The sequence below is a fragment of the Vulpes vulpes genome, chromosome 8, assembly GCF_048418805.1.
Source record: "Vulpes vulpes isolate BD-2025 chromosome 8, VulVul3, whole genome shotgun sequence".
Lineage (NCBI taxonomy): Eukaryota > Metazoa > Chordata > Mammalia > Carnivora > Canidae > Vulpes > Vulpes vulpes.
Window position 1 is genome coordinate 74121219 of NC_132787.1, and position 24429 is coordinate 74145647.

The 24429-nt window shown below is 40.1% G+C and overlaps 1 gene segment (V, D, J or C); it reads right to left on the bottom strand.

Annotated features, from left to right (window-relative positions):
• Positions 1-534: 534 nt before the first annotated feature.
• The window catches only part of LOC112916867 (Ig kappa chain V-III region MOPC 321-like), a 53625-nt gene continuing 29730 nt past the window's right edge, over positions 535-24429 (bottom strand). Inside the window, 2 exon segments of the V gene segment in view lie at positions 535-1047; positions 4570-4607. Coding sequence covers positions 716-1047; positions 4570-4607 — 370 coding nt within the window.

Genomic DNA, 24429 nt, shown 5'->3' on the forward strand with positions numbered 1-24429 from the left:
GTTTTTTGGACAGAAACGCAGTTATCTAAGAGTGGGATTGCTAGGTTATACTGTATGAATCTCTCTCAGCTTTCTAGAACTTGCCCAACATTTTAATGAACATTTTTAACTTTGTAGTGTAATAAGATTTAAATTAGGTTGTGGAAAGCGTTCACTATGATCTTTGGCAGACAGATCATATTCCATTAAGTTGAAGGGCCATAATGGACTTTAACATTTCCTTATTGCTTGTTCATTTAGATCATTTCCATTGTCTTGCTATTTTATATAATATTAGAGTGAATGACTCTTGAGAGATGTTTCTTTCTTTCTTTCTTTCTTTCTTTCTTTCTTTCTTTCTTTCTTTTTTCTTTTTCTTTTTTTTTGAGAGATGTTTCTTTTGGAAAAGTTTGCTTTTAGTAAATTCTCCTGGTAAGTTCAACTGGATAAACTGGATAAGCTCAATATTTAGTTCTGTAGAAGATAAACTGAGTAATTGGAAAAAAACCCAATGTATAACAATCATTAAATCAGGAAGAAGAGGGATAGCACAGGTGCAACAATTCACTTTATTTATTCCTTTTCCCCCAGATACCATTAGCATTGTTAAAGCCCAAGAGGGGGAGGTGGGGAGAAGGGTGGTGCCTGCAACGGGTGGGTCTCTGATGGGGAAAGAGCCCAAGGCCTGAGCTAGGAGACAGGAAGGCTAGGCCTGAAGGGCAGGTGGTGGGGCCTGTTAGTCCACTCTCTGACACTCGCTCCTTTGGAAGCTCTTGATGAGGGTGGAGGGCAGGCTCTTGTGAGTGATCTCACAGGAGTACAACTCATGACTTAGGTACTCAGTACTGGACATCGTCAGGGTGCTGCTGAGGCTGTAGGTACTGTCCTTGTCCTGCTCTGTGACACTTTCCTGGATGCCTGTGTCTTGGATGACACCATCCACTTTCCACTTGACATTGATGTCTTTGGGGTAGAAGCTATTCAGCAAGCACACAACAGAGGCACTTCCTGTGTGTAACTGGTCTGGAGATGGTTGGAACAAATAGACGGCTGGCTGGGCATCATTCCCTGCAGAAGGAAGCACACAGAATGGTTGTTAAGTAACAGGGAAGTTTTCCTACTTGGTGTACTGTTTGTGGGCAACCCCAGGGCCCGGAAAGGACAGACAGAGCAGCTTATTCTGTGTGGCAATGGGGGAGGCCAAGAAACAGATTTATAATCTCCACAATCTTGAGTTTCTCTCGAGTTCCCACCTCTTAAGAAAGTTTTAAATTGTTTTGTTTCAATCTTTGCGCCATTTAAAGGACTTTTTGCTCTTCTGACCTCACCTTACTGCCTCCTGCAGTAAACACAAGTGTTTCAGGCAAAGAAACAAAGGCCATTTCATCTGACCGCCCTCAGAGTTTAGAATTAAGACTAGGTCTTGGACCCCTTTACACAGATCATTTCTCCCATGCCTCTCCCAGAACCGTGCAGTGGTGGCAGGCCGCCTCTTCTTTCCTGGGTTTTCTTTGAATGTATCAGGGCCAGCCCCACCCGATAGTGTGATTCTAAGCCCTGAGTCTGTGCTTGGGTTGGGGTGCAGCCCTGTCACCCTCTGTGATCAGGCTGGCAACTCTCCCACCTCTCACAAAGGCCCTTGAATGACAGAGCCCTGGTCTGATGGCTGACATCATATGGGACTATAGTAGACCAGACCAAGGGGGTCAACTGTAATTTTGGCCACCTGCCTATGGAGGAACTGCCTAGCTTCAGTTCTGACCATGAACAGCTGTCAGATGGCCTCCTGGAAATCCCCACCGTGGGCAGTCAGGCTCTCTGGTGGGAGAGCAAGAGCTACAATAACAAATCAAGAATCCTTTGCTGGAAGAATATAGCACATAAGTGAACAGGTTTTTATAAAGCTAACCTCCATTAACTGAGCAGTTCAACCTAAGATACTGAAGTTTTTATGTTTTGATAGGTTTTTCTCTTTTAACCTTCATCACTAATTTTTTTCAGAGAATTTTATAGAATAGCTTTGGCAGCAAGCTTATGTGAATTCTATGAAAAAAGGAGGGAGCATATTTTATGAAGATACTCCTATCTGGGCAAATCCTTGACACCTTTAAAATACCCAGCCTGCCTTAAAACATTAAACAATTAGCACATTTGATATCAAAATTCTTACAAGACACTTTATTAGCTTTTAATGGAGTTTAAAATTTGTAAGAGTTTTTAAAAGGCTCTAAGATAGTTTTAAAATAGTTTAAGATCCTTACATAGTTTAAATAGCTCTAAGAGAGTTTTCAGAGTTTCAAAACAGCCCTAAAAAATCCTATTTAATTGTTGCAGACCAAAAATAATCTTTCTTAAGCATCACTTTTGAAATCAGCTGAAGTAAACAACAAAAACATTACTAACCTATTTTAGAGGGTATGGGATTAGAATAACCAGATTAAAATTTTTCTATCAAAGAAGGAAGGTATTGGAAAATCCATTTATATTAAGTTTTTATTAATGGTATTAGTCTATGATTAGATATTTTGTACAACTTAAATATAATCCTTCCCAAGCCATTACATTTTTGAAAATTAAAAAGTAATTATCTTTTCGCTAATGGCATTTAATGTGAACTCAGTAAAAAGTTGATCAAAACTGCTGTGGACAGATGGCCTTAAATCAGATTTTTGCTGGAAAGGATTTTACCCTGCAGGAGTTACATATCCTTCTTTCTTTTGTATTGAGTTTTTGTTATTTAAATACATATGAGGAGAGGATTTTGAAATAGTTGCACGTCATTAAAAAAAGTAGCTTTAAGTTTTTTATAAAAAATTTTCATTAAGAGGCTATAATAAAAAAAAAGAGGCTATAATAATGAATGTGAATTTTATTTCTGAAATCTCTAATACATCAGACTTCTTTTCCCCTTTCTTTCCATGTTAGCTCAGCGGCCACCACATTTCTATTCTTTTCTGTTAGTGCCATTATTTGTATCACTGTGTCGAGAAAACCGCCACAGCAGAGTGGAGCAGGCTAACGTGGCATGGCCGTGGCCTTTAGCCGTTAGGCACACCGCCACATGGGCGCTATGGCCAAGGTCACGAAAGTCATTCAGTCCTGACAAAAGACCGCCATGAGGCCTACAGGTCACATAGCCATGCCGTGGCCTCTTTGGCGGTATGAAAAAATGGCCAAGTAATAACGAGGGAAATAAAAGAACACATTCAACTATTTAGTATTTTTCTATAAGTCATTGGGCATTTAAAACATGCAATTATTATATTTTCCTTCATTTAAACAAATTTCTTAACAACTGAGATTTTGGCAACAATTGTCTTTTTCACCATTATGATAAGAAATCATTTCATGTTTAGTCTAATGTAGAAATTGGATTTTTAAAAGGCAGCATCTATAGAATTCTACAGAAATTCTCTAGAATTTCTGAATATTGACAGTTTATCACTCATTTTAGACATTAAAGATTACATTGCTGATGGTTCTCAAGCTGTATCTTTTTCATGGCAAACAGGTATACTTTTCTAACTTCTTACTGACTTTTCATGCATGCATTCTGTTGATTTTGTTATCTTATAATTTATCAGAGGAGAGAAAATAGACTAAAATAAATTTCTCTCCTGTGTCATATGCAATGGGCAGAAATCAATATAACATTTGGCAAAACTCAATGAAAATTAAATTGCTTTTTCTCTTTAGCTCCAAAGATTCTTTTTCATCTAAACTAAGTTTTTCCCCCCTTGAATCATGCAATTTAGATTAAATTAATTAAATTAACTAGTCTACAAATCCATTTTTGCAACTGAGTTTAACGATAAAAAATTGACGATAAATCTGAAATTGAGTCTCATGTACCCAGCTGCACAAAATTCATACCTAAGGCCCTAAAAATCAGTTGGCATTTAGACCCAAATCTCAACAAGCAATAGAGAAAAAAATTACTTACGTTTAATCTCCAGATGTGTCCCTTTGCCAAAGGTGATCCACTGTATTAGCTTAACTAATTTCCCCTCAGGAAAAACCTCTATTTGCTGCTAAGCTCGTTAGATTGATGGATAGAGAGAAAATCTGGCCATTTAGATGCCTTGTCAACCAACTAGCTCTTTGCTCTTCTTTGAGACAAACTGATTTTCAGTACCTTACTCATCTGATTTTCGGAAGGATCCTATTCTCTTCGGAATTGATCTCATCTCACATCCCACACATGAAAACCCCCAAATTTCACAACTCTACAAGAAAAAGGACTCAAAAAGTGTACTTACGTTTGATCTCCACCTTGGTCCCTTGGCCGAATGTATGCCATAGTGATGGCTCTGACACTTAACCTTAACAAAATACTCCTTCTGACTCCAATCGTAGAAGAAAGGCCAATTCAGAGAAAAATCCAGCTATTTCCCATTCTCCAACACAAAGCCTATTCTCATCACAAACTCAACAGTTTGTGTCTTTGCTTAGCTGAAAAGTTGGCTATTTTCTGATTTTCTACTATTTTGGGTCACCAAGAATGGCTCATTTTACCAAAATGTCACAAACTTGAACAAATGATACAACAGGACAGAAACCTCGCAAATAAATGAGCAAATGTGTACTTACGTTTGATCTCCAGTTTGGTCCCTTGGCCAAAAGTGAACCACAGTGATTTCCCTTAACCTCTATCTCTACAAAAACCTGCCTTGAAAAGGTAGCAAACCTCTCTCCCCATTTACCCTAAATTTTGATTTGGAAATCTTAACAATTAGTTCTCAGCTAGTCTCCAGTGGAATAATTTCCCTCGTCTGTACTTAATCTGGAAATGAAATTTGTTTTATCCCTGACATGTAACTAATTAGAACACATGAAAGGGGGGGGGGGGGAAGCAAACCCATTAGACAGAAACAGTGAAGAATTGGCTGAAAAAAATACTTACGTTTTATCTCCAGCTTGGTTCCCTGGCTGAAAGTGTAAACACAATAGTTCCTCCTAACTTCCCTCTTGTACAAAAACAGAGTTTCCTTTTCTGACAATTGAGCAAGGCTCTCTTTCAAACATATACTTATGCTTGCCAGTACAGTTCTGAAACTATCGCTTAGACAAGTTATTCTCACTCATTGACTGAGTGTTGTTCTTCACAGAAAATGGGAGACCAATTTTCACGTTTGTTTACATCCTCTGTTCTGGAAGATGTCGGAGCCTGGCTCAAAGCGCCCACTTATATAGATCACAGGTATGGGGACGGAAAGACACAGACAAGTGAGGAGGGAAGGTTTGGATTTTACTCACGTTTGAGCTCCACCTTGGTTCCTGCTCCGAACGTCCGCCACAGTGATAGCTCCTCATTGTGTCACTGGGCAAAAACCTCCTCAATGAAGGGGAACCGAGCTCTGGTCAGCTGCTGAAGCTTCACTGTTTCCCAGCAGGCGTGGAAAGCCCAGGACTTCCCTGACAGAGATTATTTCCTTAAATGAGATCTAAAATCCTGAAGAGGATGTATTTCTTGTGTCTGTGGCCCGATGGTCCCCTTCTTTAGCAATCTACCATATTATATGAATGGGTATTTATTTATTCACTCATTTACTCATTGGAAAGTAGGCTGAACGTGAATTACAAAGAAAACTAACAAGTTTTAAAACCTGCACTCTTTTATTTCTTCTCTCGGCATAGGGGGCTGTTGCAAATGATGAACTTCATTCAAGTGTAATTATGGGATTCTCGTTTCTCTCAGTTAAGAATAATTAAAGAATGTCTTCCTATTTGAACCTCTCCTTTGCCATGATGTTGTTTCAAAAAACATCTGATATACATTATATATCATATCAAGGCCCATGTTTCACTTTTTGAAATGTATTTTGACATTAAGCTATAGATGACATGTACAAAGATCAATAGAGATTCTTTCTTTCTTTCTTTCTTTCTTTCTTTTTTCTTTCTTTCTTTCTTTCTTCCTTTCTTTTTCTTTCTTTTTCTTTCTTTCTTTCTTTCTTTCTTTCTTTCTTTCTTTCTTTCTTTCTTTCTTTCTTTCTTTCTTTCCTTCTGAGAGTGCTAGTAGAGGGAGGGGCAGAGGGAGGACTCTGTGCTGAGCACTGAGTATGGAGCCTGAAGCAGGGCTCAATCCCATGACCCTGAGACACCAAGATCAGGACCCCAGATGAAACTAAGAGCTGGACATTCAACAGATTGAGCCACCCGGACACCCCTAAAACAAAGATCAATAGAGCAAAAAGTACACCTTATATAGCCAATTGTCTGTTGTCAGAGGGGTATGCATCACGTTCAATGAGTTGAACCAAGTGCACACTGTCTTTGGAGCTGCCAGGGAATCATGGCATGCCATGGTGTTTCCACAATAACCCCATCAAGGATACTGAAGATATCGTTTTAAGTGCAGCTTCATTAAATTCAGTCTTGTTTCCCTCTTAACCTTTCATCTCCACCAGAGCATACATTCCCCCCACCATCCTCAATTCCTTACAGTTCTTCTATGGCTTCCAGCTCTTATAAAGCTCTCTCTCTCCTTGGAAACACCTTTGCTCACCTGCATTAGCTTGTGAACAATGAGTTCTTTCTTTCAAAATTCAAATCAAGAGACTTTCTCTGAGATCATCCCCCAGCGAGTGACTCCACTTTGCAGAGCATAGATGCAGATCTTGAACCAACCCCTAATTTTTCTTATCTGCTGTCAGATTCTTTCCACCCTAGTGGATTGTTAATTGTTTGATGTTTCATTGTCTTGTATTTGGAAAGTCCAGTCTGCATCTTTACTTGGCAAATGTTCAACAAACATTTGCAGAATGAATTAAAAAAAAAACCCTAACAATGAATAGTTGAAAAACAATAATGGACCAGAGCTAATAAACTACGATAGACCAAGGACTAATACTGACCACTACAAATAGTAAGTTTAACAAGAGAAATTGTAACTGTAATTCTGAAGGGTAGGGGTAAATTTCCTTGATTCTGTCACTAAGAGTTGTGCTGTTGTCTTTAATAGCAAAATCAACAATGAATCTTACCGGACGATGAGGAAAGGCAGGAATCTTGGAGGTAGAGAGAAGAGAGGAATTGGCAAGTGGACAGTTAGTGTGCAAAATAGTTGACTGAGGACATAGTCAACATAGATCCTAAAGAGGATAGAGTGATTTTCTTTGCAGAGATATAAGCAATACAAATCATTGTACTTGACATTTATTGAGCACTTACAAAGTGTCAGACATTGTACATGCATAATACTGATTTTACTGAGGAAAGGCAAAGTGTCAATAAACTAGTCAGAGGTTCTTTGTACATAAGAGTGTTGGAAATAGAAATTTGGGGGGAGCATTCCAACAAACTCATCATTGAAGCTATTTCCCATTTGGCCCCCAGCAAAGTTAGATTGTAAGAATAAATTCTAAACTGCTTGTGGAGAAGAGAGAGAGAGAGAAAGGGAGAGTGAAAATGAGAGACACTGAATGCCCACCTGTAAGTCATCCCGAAAACTATTGGTAAACTGTCTCACTTCTTTCTTCACATCAAACTTTTCAAGAAACACCACTTTTACTTTTTATTTGGCATAATTAACCAGCCTATTTGGAGAGGTCCACCTCACTTACACCTAGCTTATCAGGGACACGTGGCATAATTTTGCTCTTTCCAAGGTTTAAGAGATGGCAGCTTCCTTACCTGGCTCTGGAATATTTGTGTCTGATAATCCATCCTGAAGTCCATGGTTCAATGTTTTTTCTAGCTCATCAATCACAGCAGAGTCCAAGGTAGGTGATTGTTTTTATTTATTTCAGCTTGACTCCTCCGTAGGATTGTGATGGCTGTCATTTGTACTTGCTTTAAGCTGATATCCCACAGGTGAAGACAAAATTCTGGAGTCCACATTCAGTGGTGCCTAGAACTCGATCAATTGCCAGTCTTCCAGCTAGAGTGCCACAAACTGACATCTATCCTGAATTCCTAAGGGGTAAGGATGGCCCCATAGCTGAGAGGAAAGGAGACAGAGGAGGTTACTTGAGAAATTCCTGCTTCCTTGCTGTTTTGGAGCTGTGTCTGTTTCCACTCATCTCTGAAGAAAGAGGTGCTGAGAGAAGCAAAGTCCTTTGCCCAAAAACGTGCATATGTTTGTGCCATAAACATGACCCAAGATTTTGGACCTGCTTGGGAAAATATAGATGCTTGTCATGTTTCCAAGAAGACATCCAGGCTGCAGATACTCTCTGACTTGAAAGAGTGAAAGAGAAAATAGCAGTGCCAGTGCCAGGTTTTATTATCCTGTAGAGGCTCAGCCACCCAGATTTACATATCAAGTGTTGTGATTTCTGGTTAGTTATACACAGGTGATGAGTCCCTTGAACTCTGCCCTGGAGTTTCCTGTCCCCCTTCGTCTGTCCCCTTGGCATCTAACCCTAGCCCTATGTCCTCTCTCATCCTACCACTGAGTAACCCATCCTGGTCAACTAATGTGAATGGGCTAGCTCTGGATGCATTTGTGAAATTGATGAATTCAGGCTTAGTTCTTCCTACGTTTTTTCTTCTTTGTTGTCAAACCTTCAGGTCTCTCATGGGCCCTCTTCTACTCTACTCCCTGCTGGCTCAGGACCCCGCCCTGACTGGCACCCATCCCCCATCTACCACCCAGTCTTGCTCATAATGGGTAAGGATCTGAGCTTTGGATCTTTTCTGCCCACTGTCTGACATTGCCTCATACCTTCAACATGTACAGTTCTGATCCCATACAGTAAGATTCCAATCCCTCTCTGCTTTCTGTTCCCATTAGCTCTTTGGTCCAGTTCCTATGGGTCACTTGGTTACCACTTGACCTAATACTGTGCTGCTCTGCTTCCTGCCCTATTATTTCTGTCCTTGTGTGTAAAATAATATTCTAAAAAATCTTTTTTGTCTTTTAGGTTTTTCTTTTTTTCTTTTTTTAACAACCAGCATTGTTATAGAATGTATGTGTTTGATCCATCATCTTAATTTGGGTCCTCCTTTAATTGGCTCCTTTGAATTCCATATAGGGTTAAACTAGGCTGGCTTTTATCTCTCCCTCCCATCCTAACCAGCATATACATTTAAGGGCTATTTGTCTTGTACTGGTGAAAGAGAAAGCACAGATCATTCCCTTCTCCATCCTCCCCCCTCCCACCCCCCAAGGTCCTAATTATCTTGGCTGATACCCAGAGTTCTGAACAAGACAGAGGATGGGAAGAGGGTAGGCCTACAGAAAAACAAACACACAAAAATAGCAAAATGGAAACCCAGCTGATTGAAACAAAGAATAATTGGACTTTTAAGTTGAATATAATGGATCTGTCTACCACTTGCTCAAAATCCCCCTTGCAGTTACAGAATATAAAAATGAGAAAAAATTTATTTTGTGGTTGGAGAATCATGAAGGGTCCGATCAGCAGAAAAAAAAACATTTATGGAAAATCACAAAGATTTAATTTTTTTTTAAGATTTAAATTCTGTGATTGAATTGAGGGAGAAACTGAGATCTAGAACCATCCATTCAATTACAAAAATAGGAGGGGTGCTTGGAGTAGCCAATACTAGTTTTCCCCACAAAGCCCTGGAAAACACACATCTCAGACTTATCAGGGACCAGGCTTGGCGATGGGATAAGGGTGGGATGGGTACACTGACCAAAGTGGGTAACACCTAGGCTGCCTCCACTGAGCTTGCACTGACCCTTCAGGCCATGGGGATAGTGATGGATATAAAAAGGAATAAAGTTACAGGCATTCAAAAGCAATAGGATAAAAAATTTTCTGGCAACTAGGAGAAAAAAATGGACAAAGAAAATTAAACCAATCTAGCAAAATTCAGGAAAAGGAAATAAAAAATAAAGAGGAAAGTATTAGGTAAATAGAAATATAAAATAAGGTGGAAAGACTAAGTCCTAATAAAACAATCACAAACTATAATAAATGCTGTTAAGTTATTCAAACTTGAAAATGAGGCAAAAAGATGACTATCAACAAATAATCTCTCCTTGACCGAACTCTACTCAGGGTCCTCTGAGCTCTTTTCTCAAGTGGGCACTAAATTTTGGGCTTCTGGGTTCATCTTTGCATTGTCCAATTTTAGCAAGAATCCTGCTAAGTTAGTAACTGGAATCCCCCTCCTTGATACCTGATTGTGGTCAACATCTGATGGGTTTCATCAGCCTTCACCATACCCAAGCAATGTCTTATCACCCTGGCTTACCTTCAGCAAGAATCCTGTTAGGTCAATTTAATCAGATCCTTCCTTAAACTGAGTGTTTTCTCTTAGCCATTTTCCAGCTATTGGCTACAAATTCCCACTTCTCCTTGAATTGGAATGGGGTCCAATCTCTCCCTCCCACTGCAGAACCTCATTGCAGTGCTCCCCCCACATTATCTTGATTATCCTAAGTTTGCCTTACTTATCTTCAGCCAATGTCTTGAGTAATTGTTTTTTTTAACACTATGTGTCTTTTCAGGGTTATTTGACTTGCTGGAGAAATAAAATTTCTTACATTTTAAAAAAAGATTTTATTTATTTATTTGACAGAGAGAGGGAGAAAGGGAGAGCACAAGCAGGGGGGAGAGGTGGGCAGAGGGAGAGGAAGAAGCAGGCTCCCAGCTGAGCAAGGAGCCCGATACGGGGTTCCATCTCAGAACCCTGGGATCATGACCTGAGCCAAAGGCAGATCCTTAACTGACTGAGCCACCCAGGCACCCCTTACATTTCTAATTACAACTGATTAAAAACTGGATTTCAAGAGGTTGGATATTAACCTAGAGAAAACCGGTGTCATGAAAATAAATTAATTTTGTCTGAAGAGACAGCTCTAATGCTTATAGTCTTATTGCTGTGTAGGACATTAACCAGTTTTGCATCTTACTTAGTGATCTGATTCTGGCATTGAAAGCTGTGTGTATATGTGTGTGTGTGTGTGTGTAGACATATGTCTTCCTTTGAACCAGCTTTATAATCTGGTCTTTTTATCATCTGGTCTTATCATTAATAAGTTAAGTGAATCTTTGACACATGTTCATAATATATATGCATGACAACTTTATCTTAATTTTTTGAAAAACTTGTGCCTTAAAGATATAAATGGGAAAATTTTCACAATGGAAAGACAAAAAAGAGTGAACACTACACACAAACCCAGCTGTACGTTACTTACATGAGATGGGTCTCAAGCAAATACATAAAATGATCAGAGCAACAAATGTAAAGGAGGAAGATGTGTCCAACAACTGCTGACAGTTGGGGCAACAATATATAATATTAGCAACGGGGCAACAATATATAATGTTAGCAACATCGAATTAGAAGAAAGAGCACTTTTGGGGATGAAATCTAACATGGTAAGTGACACATGACAACAATCAGTTGTAAGACTGAAGATCCTAGACTGTGGAAATACATTTGTATCAGATTGAGGGTTTTTTTGTTTGTTTGTTTGTTGTTGTTGTTGTAGTATCTTCTGGGAGTCATGGCATCAAGGCAGTGGGTTTTGTGACTGCCAGTTTTCCTAAGGACAGGAGATGGATGGGCCTTGGGACTCAAGGAGGGACCATGTCCCTTGGGACCCAGGGATCAGTAGGGGCTGACAGAGGGGCTCTGGTGGTGGTAGCTGGAAAGGTGGGGAGGGTCAAATTGTAGCTGATATCGTGCATGTTACTGGAAGGGCAGTGCCTCCAAGCCTCTAATCTCTTTTCATGCTCACAAGTGTTCTTGTAGCAGAAACAGTCTGGCCAGGTTGTAGTTATTACATGGAATGAAATGATTTCAATCTATTGTGTCCTTTTCCTCAAAACTCAGTGGGCTGGGAATTTTGCTTAACCTAGCTTGAGTCAGATGCTCACCCCCGAGCTAGGAGACAGTGGGAACTCATGACATTCTCCTCTGTCAGTCAGAAAGGAGAAATTCCTCAAGAGGTCATATCAGGGAGTGCCTGGGTGGCTCAGTGGTTGAGCGTCTGCCTTTGGCTCAGGTCATGATCCCGTTGTAGGATCTGTCCTACATCAGGATCCCTGCAGGGAGCCTGCTTCTCCCTCTGCCTGTGTCTCTGCCTCTCTCTCTGTGTCTCTCATGAACAAATAAGTAAAATCTTAAAAAAAAAAGTGAGGTCAGTGTGCTCTTAGAAAAGGCAGGATGCAGTTAGGAAATGGAATGTCCTTTGTTGTCTGTTCCTTCTTTGTATTGTGAACCCAAAGCTGGTGAATTACAATATTTTGACTATAGATTAGTTCTTACCATTGTGCTTTCAGTGGCAAACAAATGTCTGGCATCCAGACACATATACATATTTATTGAATAAATGAATGCAATGGATAGGATTGTTTAGGAGTCCGGGCAATTGGTTTTCTCTTTGCTCTGGTGCTCTCTGGTCTTGGGTATTTTCTGAAATCCTGGAAACTGACCGTGGTGCTTAAACTGGGATTGTCTTCATGACAGCTGACACTGAAGCCCTGTTAGAATGAATAGAAAATAGACTTGGTGCTTCCTTGGAGGGGTTTTGTAGGTCGTGGACTGTTTGAACTGGAAGAAGCAAACTGTCTAGCTTCATTCATAACAAATAGGAGAAAACTGAGTCTTTAAGGGAGGAAGTGATTCACTCAAGGCTACATAGGTAGAGAAGGACTGGGATGGGGGAAGAACCAGATGTCTTGCCTCCCAATTAAAGCACCTCCATTACATTTCTTGAGGCACTTGGCAAAATATTTGCAGACCAGGAAAATTCTTTGCACAGTTGCCATCTGGTCCAAGTTGGAGGGGACTTTTTAAATACATTTTCTGAAATCTAGTGAAAGAATGAAAAAAATGACCCCATGTAGCAAGGGCATACATTTCTTTCTTCAGCATGACAGCTGCTCTAGGACTCAGTCAGGATACCAAACATAATTTTTAAAGCTGGAAAGAGCTCTAAAACTATTTGGGTTTTATGATTGAGGAAACCCAGGCGCCCTTAATGATACTGAGGTTGCAGGCACACAGTCAGGGTCTAAACCTTTGCTTTCTGAGAACCAGTTCAGGTATTTTCACTAAATGGGGCTGACTGAGCCAATCTGCAGAATGCTTCCGATTGGGGCAAGAATAATCATTAGGAAAAAAAAAAAAAAGAATAGTCATTAGGCTGATGAGTGCATTAATTAAGGGCAATAATAGATATGATCCCAAGCTTGAGCAATTTAATGTACTAGAAATATATTTTTCATGTATAAAGTTCTGACAGCAGATGGTAAAGTTCTCTTTCACGCTGTCCCTTAGAGACATAGGCTGACAAAGGCTGTCTTCAGCATAAGGCTCCCAGCATGAATTGCAAGACTACTGATTATGAAAGAAAAATCAATCTCAGAATCACTGCCACTGAATTGGGCTGGAACCAGACTAATATGGAAGCTTGGGGATGAGGAGCTTTATATACATAAAAAAGTGCTCCATTGCTGCCAATTAATTGATGGTCACTTGAGAAGCTGAAAATGGGGTGAACACAAACTCTCTAAGTAGGTCGTGTAATCACTTTGGTGATGTGGTATTTCCCATACTTCCCACATCCTGCCTTCCTTAATGGGATTTTGTAATCATTCTAATCTTTCTGCTAGCGACCCAACAACTTCAGGCAAGTGACCTCATCCCGGTAGTTCTGTATTCTCCACTGTGCCTTGATACTGAGTATTCAATGATTGCTCTTTGAGTTGAATGCTACCAAACAATCAAAGAAGAATTTGTACTCAGTCTTTCCAAACTCTTTCAAAGAAATTAAAGAGGAGGGAATGTTTTCAAACTCATTTTATGAGGCCAGTAGTACCCTAACATAAAAACCAGACAAGGACGTTGCAAGAGAAGAAAATTACAGGCCAATATCCCTGATGAGCACAGATAGAAAAATCCTCAACAACATCTTAGTAAATTGAATTCAGCAGTACATTAAAATCATCATACACCATGGGATTTCTTTATGAATGAAATTTCTTTATAAATGGGATTTATTCCAACTTCCTAATTGGAAAGGAAAAAAGTAAAATTATCTCTTTATTTGCAGATGACATGGTCCTATACATTGAAAACCCTAAAAATTCTACCAAAGAGCTGTTAGAACCAATAAACAAATTCAGTAAAGTTTCAGGAAACAAAATCAATATACAAAAATCAGTTGTGTTTCCACACACTCATAATGATCTATCAGATAAATTAAGAAAACAATCTCATTTATAGTAGCATTAAAAAGAACAAATATAATCCAGCACCATGAGAGGACACATTTCTGTTGTTTAAGCCACGCAGTTTGTGGTGCTTACTATGTCAGCCCTGGGACACCCATGCAGGTGCAGAGACCATGAAGAGGATCTTGGGGTCTGAAGAATGGCAGAAAGCTGATTGAGTTTTCTTTTTGTGTGTAAATCACAGACCAGGCACTGGAGAAGTTTGTAGCCCAGAAACACAAATAGACATAGGTGGATGCCGGCTCTCTCTACAGAAAGACTAGGAAAGGGGCAGCCTGGAAGAGCAAGACATTTAGACAATGTCCACAGAGACAGCCAAATGTCACAGAAAGGATTGTGTCCCACCTTCACTTATGCCAGTAAAGATCAAGTGGGGAGCCTAGCAGCTACCCTGACCAGGCTGTAAGGAGGTGCCTGACCACCTGCAGGGATGGTGTCTGAGAGGTCTTAGCAGGGAATCAGGGCTTTCATCTCTCCTGGGTACTGAGGTGGTGAGGATGACCATCCCCCAGTGCCAGCAGAGAGCACACGGGGAGCCTGGCACACAAGGAACTCCTCTCCTGTGTCTTAGTCTGTTGGTTGGGTTGCTATAGCACAAAACTATAGATGGGGAGGGAAGCTTATAAACAACAGAAATATAGCCCTCACAGTTCTGGAGGCTGGGATGTCTAAGATCAAGGTCTGGTAGATTTGGTGCCTGATGAGGGCCTACTTCCATGGCTGTCGTTCCGCTGTGTCCTCACAGTGTTAAAAGGGATGGGAACTCCTTGATTCTTCTCTTATAAGGGAATCCCATTCTTCTCTTATAAGGGAATCCCATTCTTGAGGGCTCTGCCCTTTTGACCTAATCACACTCAAAGGCCTCACCTCCAAATATGGTAACCATGAGCATTAGGTTTTCAACTTAAGAATTTGGGGGGGTGCGGGGCGGGGGAAGAGATGGAGAGTAGCCTGAGTTCTGGGGCAGCAGTTCTATCCCTGAACCCCTCCCCCAGGTCCTGTGTGGGAAAATACACTCCCTCAAGTCATCAGGCTTCTCTGGTTAGATTCCAACCATGGGTGGTCACATGAAATTTCAACTATACAACTTTCTAATATTTTTCTTGCATTGAGGATTGTGAGTTTGCTCTACCTTTTTTTATGTTGAGTCTTTGATTTTGGTTTCAAGATTATCCTCGTCCGATGACATGATTTATATTTCTAAATGATGGTGACTTGCCCTCTTTTACTATCTCCTGTATAAGTTTCTTAAAATACAGAGATTTTTTTTTGAGGTTTTGGTAAAACTTTTTTTAAAAAAAAATTTATTTATTTATTCATGAGAGACACACATAGAGAAAGGCAGAGACACAGGCAGAGGGAGAAGCAGGTTCCATGCAAGGAGCCGGATGTGGGACTCGATCCCAGAACTCCAGGATCACGCCCTGCGCTGAAGGTGGATGCTCAACTGGGCGTCCCAAGTTTTGGTAAAACTTAATTAACCATACTTTTATCTGGATTTGGACCTTGATTTAAGCAAAGTTATTGTAATGCCAGTGTTTAGAGACAAAGAAGTTTGAATAAAAACTGGGAATTAGATAATATTAGAGACTTCCTTTTAATTCTGTACCATAGTAGCATAGTAGTTATTTTAAAAAGCCCTCAGTTAGGGCAGCCCTGGTGGCCCAGCAGTTTAGCCCCGCCTTCAGCCCAGGTCATGATCCTGGAGACCCGGCTGGAGTCCCAGGTCGGGTTCCCCACCGGGAGCCTGTTTCTCCCTTGGCCTGTGTCTCTGCCTCTCTCTCTGTGTCTCTCAGAATAAATAAAATCTTTTTTTTACAAAATTCCTCAGTTAGCAGTGTACTAAAATTCTTGACGGGGCACCTGGGAGGCTCAGTGGCGGCTTGATGGATTGGCTTCGAAATACTCCAGTGTGTGCATGTGTGTGTGTGTGTGTGTGTGTGTGTGTGTGTGTTGTATGTGATCTATCTTTGTGGTTGGCCATTTCTATAAACATTAAAAATGAAAATAATTAGAAAGGAACAGTGTCACATTGCTGACTGACTCACCACAGTAAAGTCGGGGTGCAGTTGTGAAGTTCTGCCAGTAGACAGCAGTGTTATAAACCCAACAAGCCTATATTCTTTGAATTAATGGGTCTTTCAGGGATCCTTGAGGTTTCTAAGTAACAGGTGTTTTTAGTATTACAAACCAGGTCAGATTTCATTTCATTTTTTTTAAACAAAAAGTCATGGTAATATTAGATGAGAAAAAAAAATCAGGCACAGAGCAATCATAAGTTATTTTTTAAATAAGTGATTTATAAATCTTATAGAGAATTTAGATAGAATAGTAAAATAAAACCTCTGTAAAGTTATTACCCCTGTATAAACATTTGGTCTTTCTCTTTCCTTCTGTCTACTTCCATCTTTATTTCTCCATCTCATCTGCTTATCTGTATTTTTAACATTCATATTTTTTAAAGATTTTTTATTTATTCACTCATTAGAGACACACACACACACAGAGAGAGAGAGAGAGAGCGGCAGAGACACAGGCAGAGGGAGAAGCAGGCTCCATGCAGGGAGCCCGATGTGGGACTTGATCCCAGGTCTCCAGGATCACGCCCTGAGCCAAAGGCAGATGCTCAACTGCTGAGCCACCCAGGCGTCCCAAACATACATATTTTTTACTTAGCATAAAAGTATTACATGTATTTTGTATATAACATATGTAAATGTTTTATATATGCACTTTTACCAATGATTTTGGACTTTGTTTTCTTTTGAAGATTTATTGATTTATTTTAGAGAGAGAGAGAAGGAGAGAGAGAGCACGAGCAGTGGGAAGGGGCAAAGGCAGAGGGAAAGAGAAGCTGAAGCCAGGCCGACTTGGGGCTTGATGCCATGACCCTGAAATCACAGCCTGGGTCAAAACCAAGAGTCAGATGCTTAACTGACTGTGCCACCCAGGTGCCCCTTTTGGACTTTGATTTTAAAAAATTATATCATAGGGGATCCCCGGGTGGCGCAGCGGTTTAGCGCCTGCCTTTGGCCCAGGGCGCGATCCTGGAGACCCGGTATCGAATCCCACATCGGGCTCCCGGTGCATGGAGCCTGCTTCTCCCTCTGCCTGTGTCTCTGCCGCTCTCTCTCTCTGTGACTATCATAAATAAATAAATAAAAATTAAAAAAATTATATCATAAAGACCATCATTATAGTTAGTGTAGTTCTAGCTATAGAAAGATTAAGAGAGTTTCTGACTATAACAATAAGCAACATTCTTCAACTGATTATCACTGCATTTTAACTTCTATATGTTGGCAAATTGAACTCCAATAAAAAATATACAAAAAATAAACTGATGTAGGTTATCTAAAATTATTTTAAGGAAAGACTGTGGAATATGATGTATAGAAATAATACAGACCCTTTCACTGGGCCAACTTGGGTTAAAATCCTTTCTTGTGTGATTGTGGACGAATTATTTTTTTTGAGCTCCAATTTTGTTATTTGAAAAAGGCCTGTAATATTAGCATTTTTATGAAGTAATGACATCTAGAATGAGATGGTTAATGTAAAAGAGCTAGTTTCCTTTCTCAGCAGGTCAAGTTGACTCCAGAATTTGTGCACAAATTAGTCTATTTATAACTTGCTCCTTCCCCTAAATGATTTAATGATCTAAAAAGAAAAGAAAAAAAAAGACAGATTGGACCACATTAAAATGAAACTTTTGCTCTTCCAATGATACAGGTATGAAAATGAAAAGATGCACACTGAAAAAATAGTCATAAACGATGAATGTGAAAAATTGTATACAGAATGTACAAAGAACTCTCAAAGTCAGCAGTAAGAAAACAAATACCCCAATAAAAACTTGGCCAAAAATTTGAACGGATTCCTCACCAAGGAAAATAGACAGTAAAGCAACAATACCAGGCTTGAGTAATAGGAAAGCCCATACAATGCTGGTGGGGATGCATTTTGGGAAACTGTTAAGCAGTTTCTTATACGGTTAAGTATACACTTACCTTATGACTCTGCAGTCCATGACTATCTATCTAATCATGCAAAATCAATCCTTCTGTTCACACAGAAGCCTGTACCCCAAAATTTACAGCAACTTCATAATAGTAAAAAATTTGAAACAGCTAAATATCTTTCAGTTGGTCACTAGATAAGCAAATTGTGGTACAGCCATACTGGAGTCTTACTCAGCAATAAAAAGAATATATTACTGATGACACACAATAAGCTGGATGAATCTTAATGTTTTCTATTAAGTGAAAGAAGCCAGACTCAAGGCCTGCACACTGTATAGTTCTGCTTATATGATGTTCTGGAAGAGGTGAACTAGAGGATCAGAAAACAGATCAGTGGTTGACCGACACTGGGGAGAGGGGAAATTGACTACAGAGGGATCCAAAGGAGCTTTTACGGGCAATGGGTCTGTTTTCTGCCTTGGATATGGTTGTAGTTACAGAGCTATGTGCTTGCCAAAATTCATAGAACTGTACACTGAAAAAGGTGGATTTTACTGTATATAAGCTATATCTCAGTAAACGTCATTAAAAAAATACTGTGATTGAGCATAAAAGCTGGCCTTGAGCTTCTCGGAAGCCAATAAAAAAGAAGTAAATGTGCTAACTTACATACTTCTATCTGAAAGAAAAAGTTCCAGTTCTCTGTGTGACTAAATGTTTTCCTAGTATCAAAATGGAAGACAATTTCTATCTTAGAGAGACTGCATAGGAGTTGTGCCTGCGGTATTATCCTAAATATCAATTTCATGGCAAATACAAAAGTGGAATTCATATGACTATTGCCTGTACAAATGTTGACTGTGGATAGAAGATATCATGTGGTAAGGTTGGTGTGTGGCCTGGGAATTGCGTGGAGTTTCCATCCAATGGAAGGTAAGGTTGGTGTGTGGCCTGGGAATTGCGTGGAGTTTCCATCCAATGACATCAGGGATTGCTCCTGAATGTACCAGAGTTAAGGGGTCACCTCTTAGACTTGCGTACTCATAAACTCCTGCTGCTGTTTCAGAGCTGGATGCATTCAGCCTAAGGCCAACCCAAAGGCCAATTATTCATTTGCAGCCAAAAGCCTAACCATCTAGTGAACTGGATGGTGGTATCCACTGGCCAACACATTTGTTCCCAGCTTGAGGAGGCAATGGTGGAGTAGTTGTTGGAATATCAACTCAGATTCGATTAGAGCACTGACTTTGTATTTTATGAACTGAATGTGACACTGGGTAAATTGCCTAACTTTCCCTAAGCCTCATATTTCTGAAATGTGGGAATAATAATACCTCTCTTATAAAGGTGCTGTGAAGAGTACATAAAATAGTATATATTTTACTATTATATGTACTCTTCAGTGCCAAGGCATGTAATAAGTTCTTATACATATTTATTTTCACTGGTTAGCCCCACTTACAGATAGGTGGTTGATGAGCAATAGGTCTTTTGGGTTATACGCCTTTGTAATCAGAGTGATCTTAAAAAAAAAAAAAAGGAAACTAGATGTAATTATTCCCCTGTTTAAGACTCTTCAAAGATTTCACATTGCAGTTAGAAACTCCTCGTCATGTTCTTATAGGCGTATACCAGTTGTTCTCATTTTTGGCCATCATGGTTGGAATCTCCTGGGGGAAATTTAACTACTGATGTCTGTTTTTCACCCCTAGGGATTCTTATAGAATTGATCTGGATGGTGACTGGGCATTGAGATGTTCATGAACTCTCCAGATGATTCCAGTGTGATCGATCTGATCCCACCCTACTGTCTAACTGCCTATATTACCACATCTCCTCTCCCTCTGCTCCAGCCACCAAGCCTCCTTTCTGATCTTTGGGTTGAGTCTTTTTTCCCCTCAGGAAGACCTAGAGCTTCTTCACTATTGAGCCAGATGCTACCAACCTTTCCACACCAACCCCAGATTCTATCTTTTATGACCCTGGCCCCTGGTCAGAACATGGTGTCCTCTTTCAAATCAGAAATCTGGAATTTTGGAAGGATGGTAGTTTAACAATTAGAATCTTGCATCTTTATATATCAATTACAACATTCACAAAGCTAATTGGGTCTTCGTAGTGAAGATGTATAAGTGTGAGGTATTCAAAAGTCATCTAGACTCTTTAGAATCCTTTATGCAGGGTCAGGACCAGAGTGAGGCAGGTGAGGCATTGGCTTCAGGCACAAAATTTAAGGGGGTACCAAAAAATCTCTTTAGTAATTCAGATAAATAATATTTTAATGCAATTTTTAAACATCAAAATTTCTGCAAAAAATCCATGATGAAAAAGATGTCAGAATTGGAAGGAAAGACTGGCTCTGTCTTGTGAATAAAGAAATATCAATGGGGTCTGTTTTATTTAGTTGCTGTAGTGTACTTGAGAGAAGTTGATTCTGTGTGCTTTCTTGGGGTGTGTTTCTCAAGTTAGGGTGATAGGGATTTCCAGAAGCATAAACTTTGTGACAAAAATATTTTACAGTAAAACAAATGGACCAGTCGTGGGAAAGAATGCAAAATTTCTATGAAAGGTTAAAAGAAATCAAACAGAAAGCTGAGGAAATATTTCCTCAGAAAGCTTTAGGGTTAAGTCCTCAGAATCCTGGAAGATCCGGATTTTGTTTATTCTGGCAGTAGGTATGGTCATGAGTGTGAGAGGCTTGGTCATAAAGCTTGTAATGAAAGAACGTCAGAGTACAAGACAGTAGAGTTGGAATAATGTGCAGATTAGCTTGTGGCTATACTTGGCTGCAAATGGGAAGGGGGCTTGGAATATGGGATGAGCCTCAAGTCTGATGATCTTTATAAATGACCTTACACAAAGTTTCCTGGCTGAGTACCTGCTTACCTAGTATAAAATGAAAATGTTGGGATAGATGAGGTGTAAGATTCTTTTTAGTTTTAATATTCTGAGATATTTTAGGGGCAGTTGGGTGGCTCAGTCGGTTAAGCACCTGACTTGATTTCTGCTCAGGTCAGGATCTCAGGGTCCTGGGATCAAGTCCTGCGTGTTGGGCTCCCTGCTCAGCGCGGAGTTGGCTTAAGATTCTTCCTCTCCCTCTCTCTGCCCCTCCCCTGCCGCTTACCCGCACTTTCTCTCTCTCTTTCAAAAAAAAAAATTTTCAAAAAAAATTCTGAGATATTTTGAAAGACAAAGGCTCCTGAGCCATTTCTTGTAACTTGTAATGCATGAATGTGACCAGCAGAGGGAAGCAAGTTCTCCCTTCCCACCTCCGCCAGCTGGCCTGCCTTTTTGTTTTGTTTTGTTTTGTATATTTTTTATTAGAGTTTGATTTGCCAACATATAGCATAACACCCAGTGCTCATCCCGTCAAGGGGCCCCCCTCAGTGCCCATCACCGAGTCACCCCATCTCCCAGCCCACCTCCCCTTTCTCTATCCCTTTTTCGTTTCCCAGACTTAGGAGTCTCTCATGTTGTCACCCTCTCTGATATTGGCCTGCCTTTTTGAAAATGTAATCTTCCAAACTTCCCCCTCATCACTCAGGGAGGATTTGTGGTCCTAGAAAGGAAACTGAACCATTTGATAACAACCAGCCCTAAAAGAGATTTTCCTTTTCTTTTAAAATTTTGTTTTACTTTTACATCTGCAAATTAAAAAGACATTCTTAAAATATTTTCTTGGCTCTGGGACTCCACTCTCTCTTGGTTCAGCTCCTGCCTCACTGAACACTCCTCTCTGTCTCTTGTTGGTCCCTGCTCAGCTCTCTGACCCCTACATATTACCTGGCAGGGCCTGATCCGTGTTCATCTATTTACACTCATGGCCCAGTGACCTCACTCTGTATCCAAATTCCCATCCGTATTCTAGACTGCTTCGCTGAGCTCCAGACTCACATATCCATCTGCCCAAGGGACATTGCCAATTGGAGTTCTAGCAGAACAAAATCCAATATGTCTAAGTCAAAGTCCTGATTTCTGTCTCCTCCCCCAAAGTTGTTTCCCTTACCTTTCCCCATCTCAGTAAATGACATTTCAAATTTTCTAGTTGTCTAGGTCTTTCATTTTGCTGTCATGCCTCTCATCCAATATGTCATCAGAATGTATTTGTTCTACAATTAAAATATGAGCTGAATCTAACCACTCTTCACTACAGCCACTCCAGGGTCTCTTGACTAGATTACCAAGAAGGTAGATGTGTTCTGGACTGGATATAAGTATAAAAGGATGTTAAAATGGGACTTTTTTGGTATTTGCTTTGTAAGATGTCCCAGAGGTCTATAATAATATAATAAGTATCAAATGGACAAGCTTCTTATATTACCTGACTCTGAGTTACTTCATATATCTGTGGGATCTTTATATATCTGCAGGACCAAATTGCCATTGCTGTTCTCAGCTAATTTTCCTGACTGTGCTAGGTACACAGGTAACAGCTACAAGGTCCAATTTATCTGGATGGAATCTCATGCTTCTCCTCTTGGCAAACTTGGTCACTTTGCTCATATGTCCTGTGGAATTTTGTGGACTAATGGTACAATTTTGACACATTTTGTTTTTACCAGATCCATAAAGGAAATCATGAGTTTCCCAGACTTTAAGGTATATCTTCAGTGTAGAACATTTATATTAAATGTATGGAAATTATAATTTAAAATTCGTACTAAAATACATTTATTCATCCTAAAAAAGCCACTTTGCTAGTCCCAGTCATAGTTTGAGTTTATGCCTTTTTTTGCAATACATACCAGACTCATTATTTCTGAGGATTAATAAATTATTTAGAAGATTATCGAAGTACACACTTAGCTTAGTGTATGAAATTGACTGGTGACCCATTAATATGCTGAGACATCGTATAGTTGTAAGCTGCTTCTACAACTACCCCACCCGCAATTCAGAAGGGAGACACGAAGTCTCCATTGGGTGGGAGAGCCATCAGGGACCCAAATCTGCCAGATTATTGGCTTTAGAGATTAAAAGGCTAGTGAATAGGTGATAGGTGGAGAGGATTTCAAGTAATGTTAAAAAGTGACAATTCAATGGGTTGGCCTGATTCCCTGTCCACTAGGGTTAACCATTCCATAACAACAACAATTCCTTTTCCTAGGAATGAGGGTTTCTCAGGGGCTGGGATTTCAGTGCTAAAATTGAAAAAGTCTTGTGATGGTTGGTCATCCTATCTATCTGTGCACTAGTCTCTGCCCTTGAGAGGAGGCTGAGTTCAGGGAAGGGGAAAGAGATAGAAATGAAGACAATCTGTATTTCTGTGACCCATAGTAACTCAGGGACAGAGTGGAACATTTAAAAACACAATTGGATTTTCTTTTAAAATTTTTTTGGTGGAGAAGGGAGAGAATTGGAGAGTACAGACATACACCATATTGTTTTGACTAGATTTCTGATATATGCAACCAGCAGTTGAGTCTTACCCAAGAGAACTTTGAGAAAATAAGAGAAGTAAGTAATGAGAATGGTCCATTGAGAGGACAGTGGGGAGACGGAAACAAGTGTTATGCCTGGAATTCTTACAGGCTTAAGTGATAGAACATGAGGAATGTGGAGAGTGTTCTCCACCTCAGTCAAGGTTCTCCAGAGAAACAGAATCAGTAAAATATACAGAGAGAGGGATATTCTGAGAATTGGGAGTGTGGGGGTTGGCAAGTCCAAAATTCGTAAAGCAGGCTGGTAGGCTGGAAATTCAGGTTGATATTAATATTGCAGCCCCAAGTTCAAAATCTGTGGGCTGGAAAGTCAGGCCCAGTTTCTCTGTTGCTTTTTAAGGAACAATTGCTTCTCCTTTGGGAAACCTCAGTCTTGGTTCTTAAAGGCTTCAACTAATTGGATAAGCGCCCCACCCCCCCCGCCATTATGGAGATGTTCTGTATAGATAAATGTTTTTGTGACTTGTCTCGTGTAACCAGCCACCTGGGCCTGCATCTACTTTTGTGAGACTCTTGCTATGTGAATAACCTTGGGAGCCTAATGGTTTAAAATATATTATCTGGCCTCCAGGTCTGGCCCTTCTGTTCTGGATGCCAAGAGCTACACATCTTGTCTTACATACCCTCCTGCTCCAGGCTGGGCTGGCTTCGGGAATGGAATCCAGGAAAGGAGGCAGACAAACATAGCCCAGGCTCCTTAAAAATATATAAACATGATAACATGGAAATGTGGCTCGCCCCAAACTGCACGTAGGTGAACAAATGTTTAATTTCAAACTCTGTTATTTGCCCTGTAAATATAGACCTTAAAGGGACAGTCAGTTGGAAGTCTCACCTGAGGGGAGGACGCTTCACCTGGTCCTCAATGCTGGCTGCTTCCAC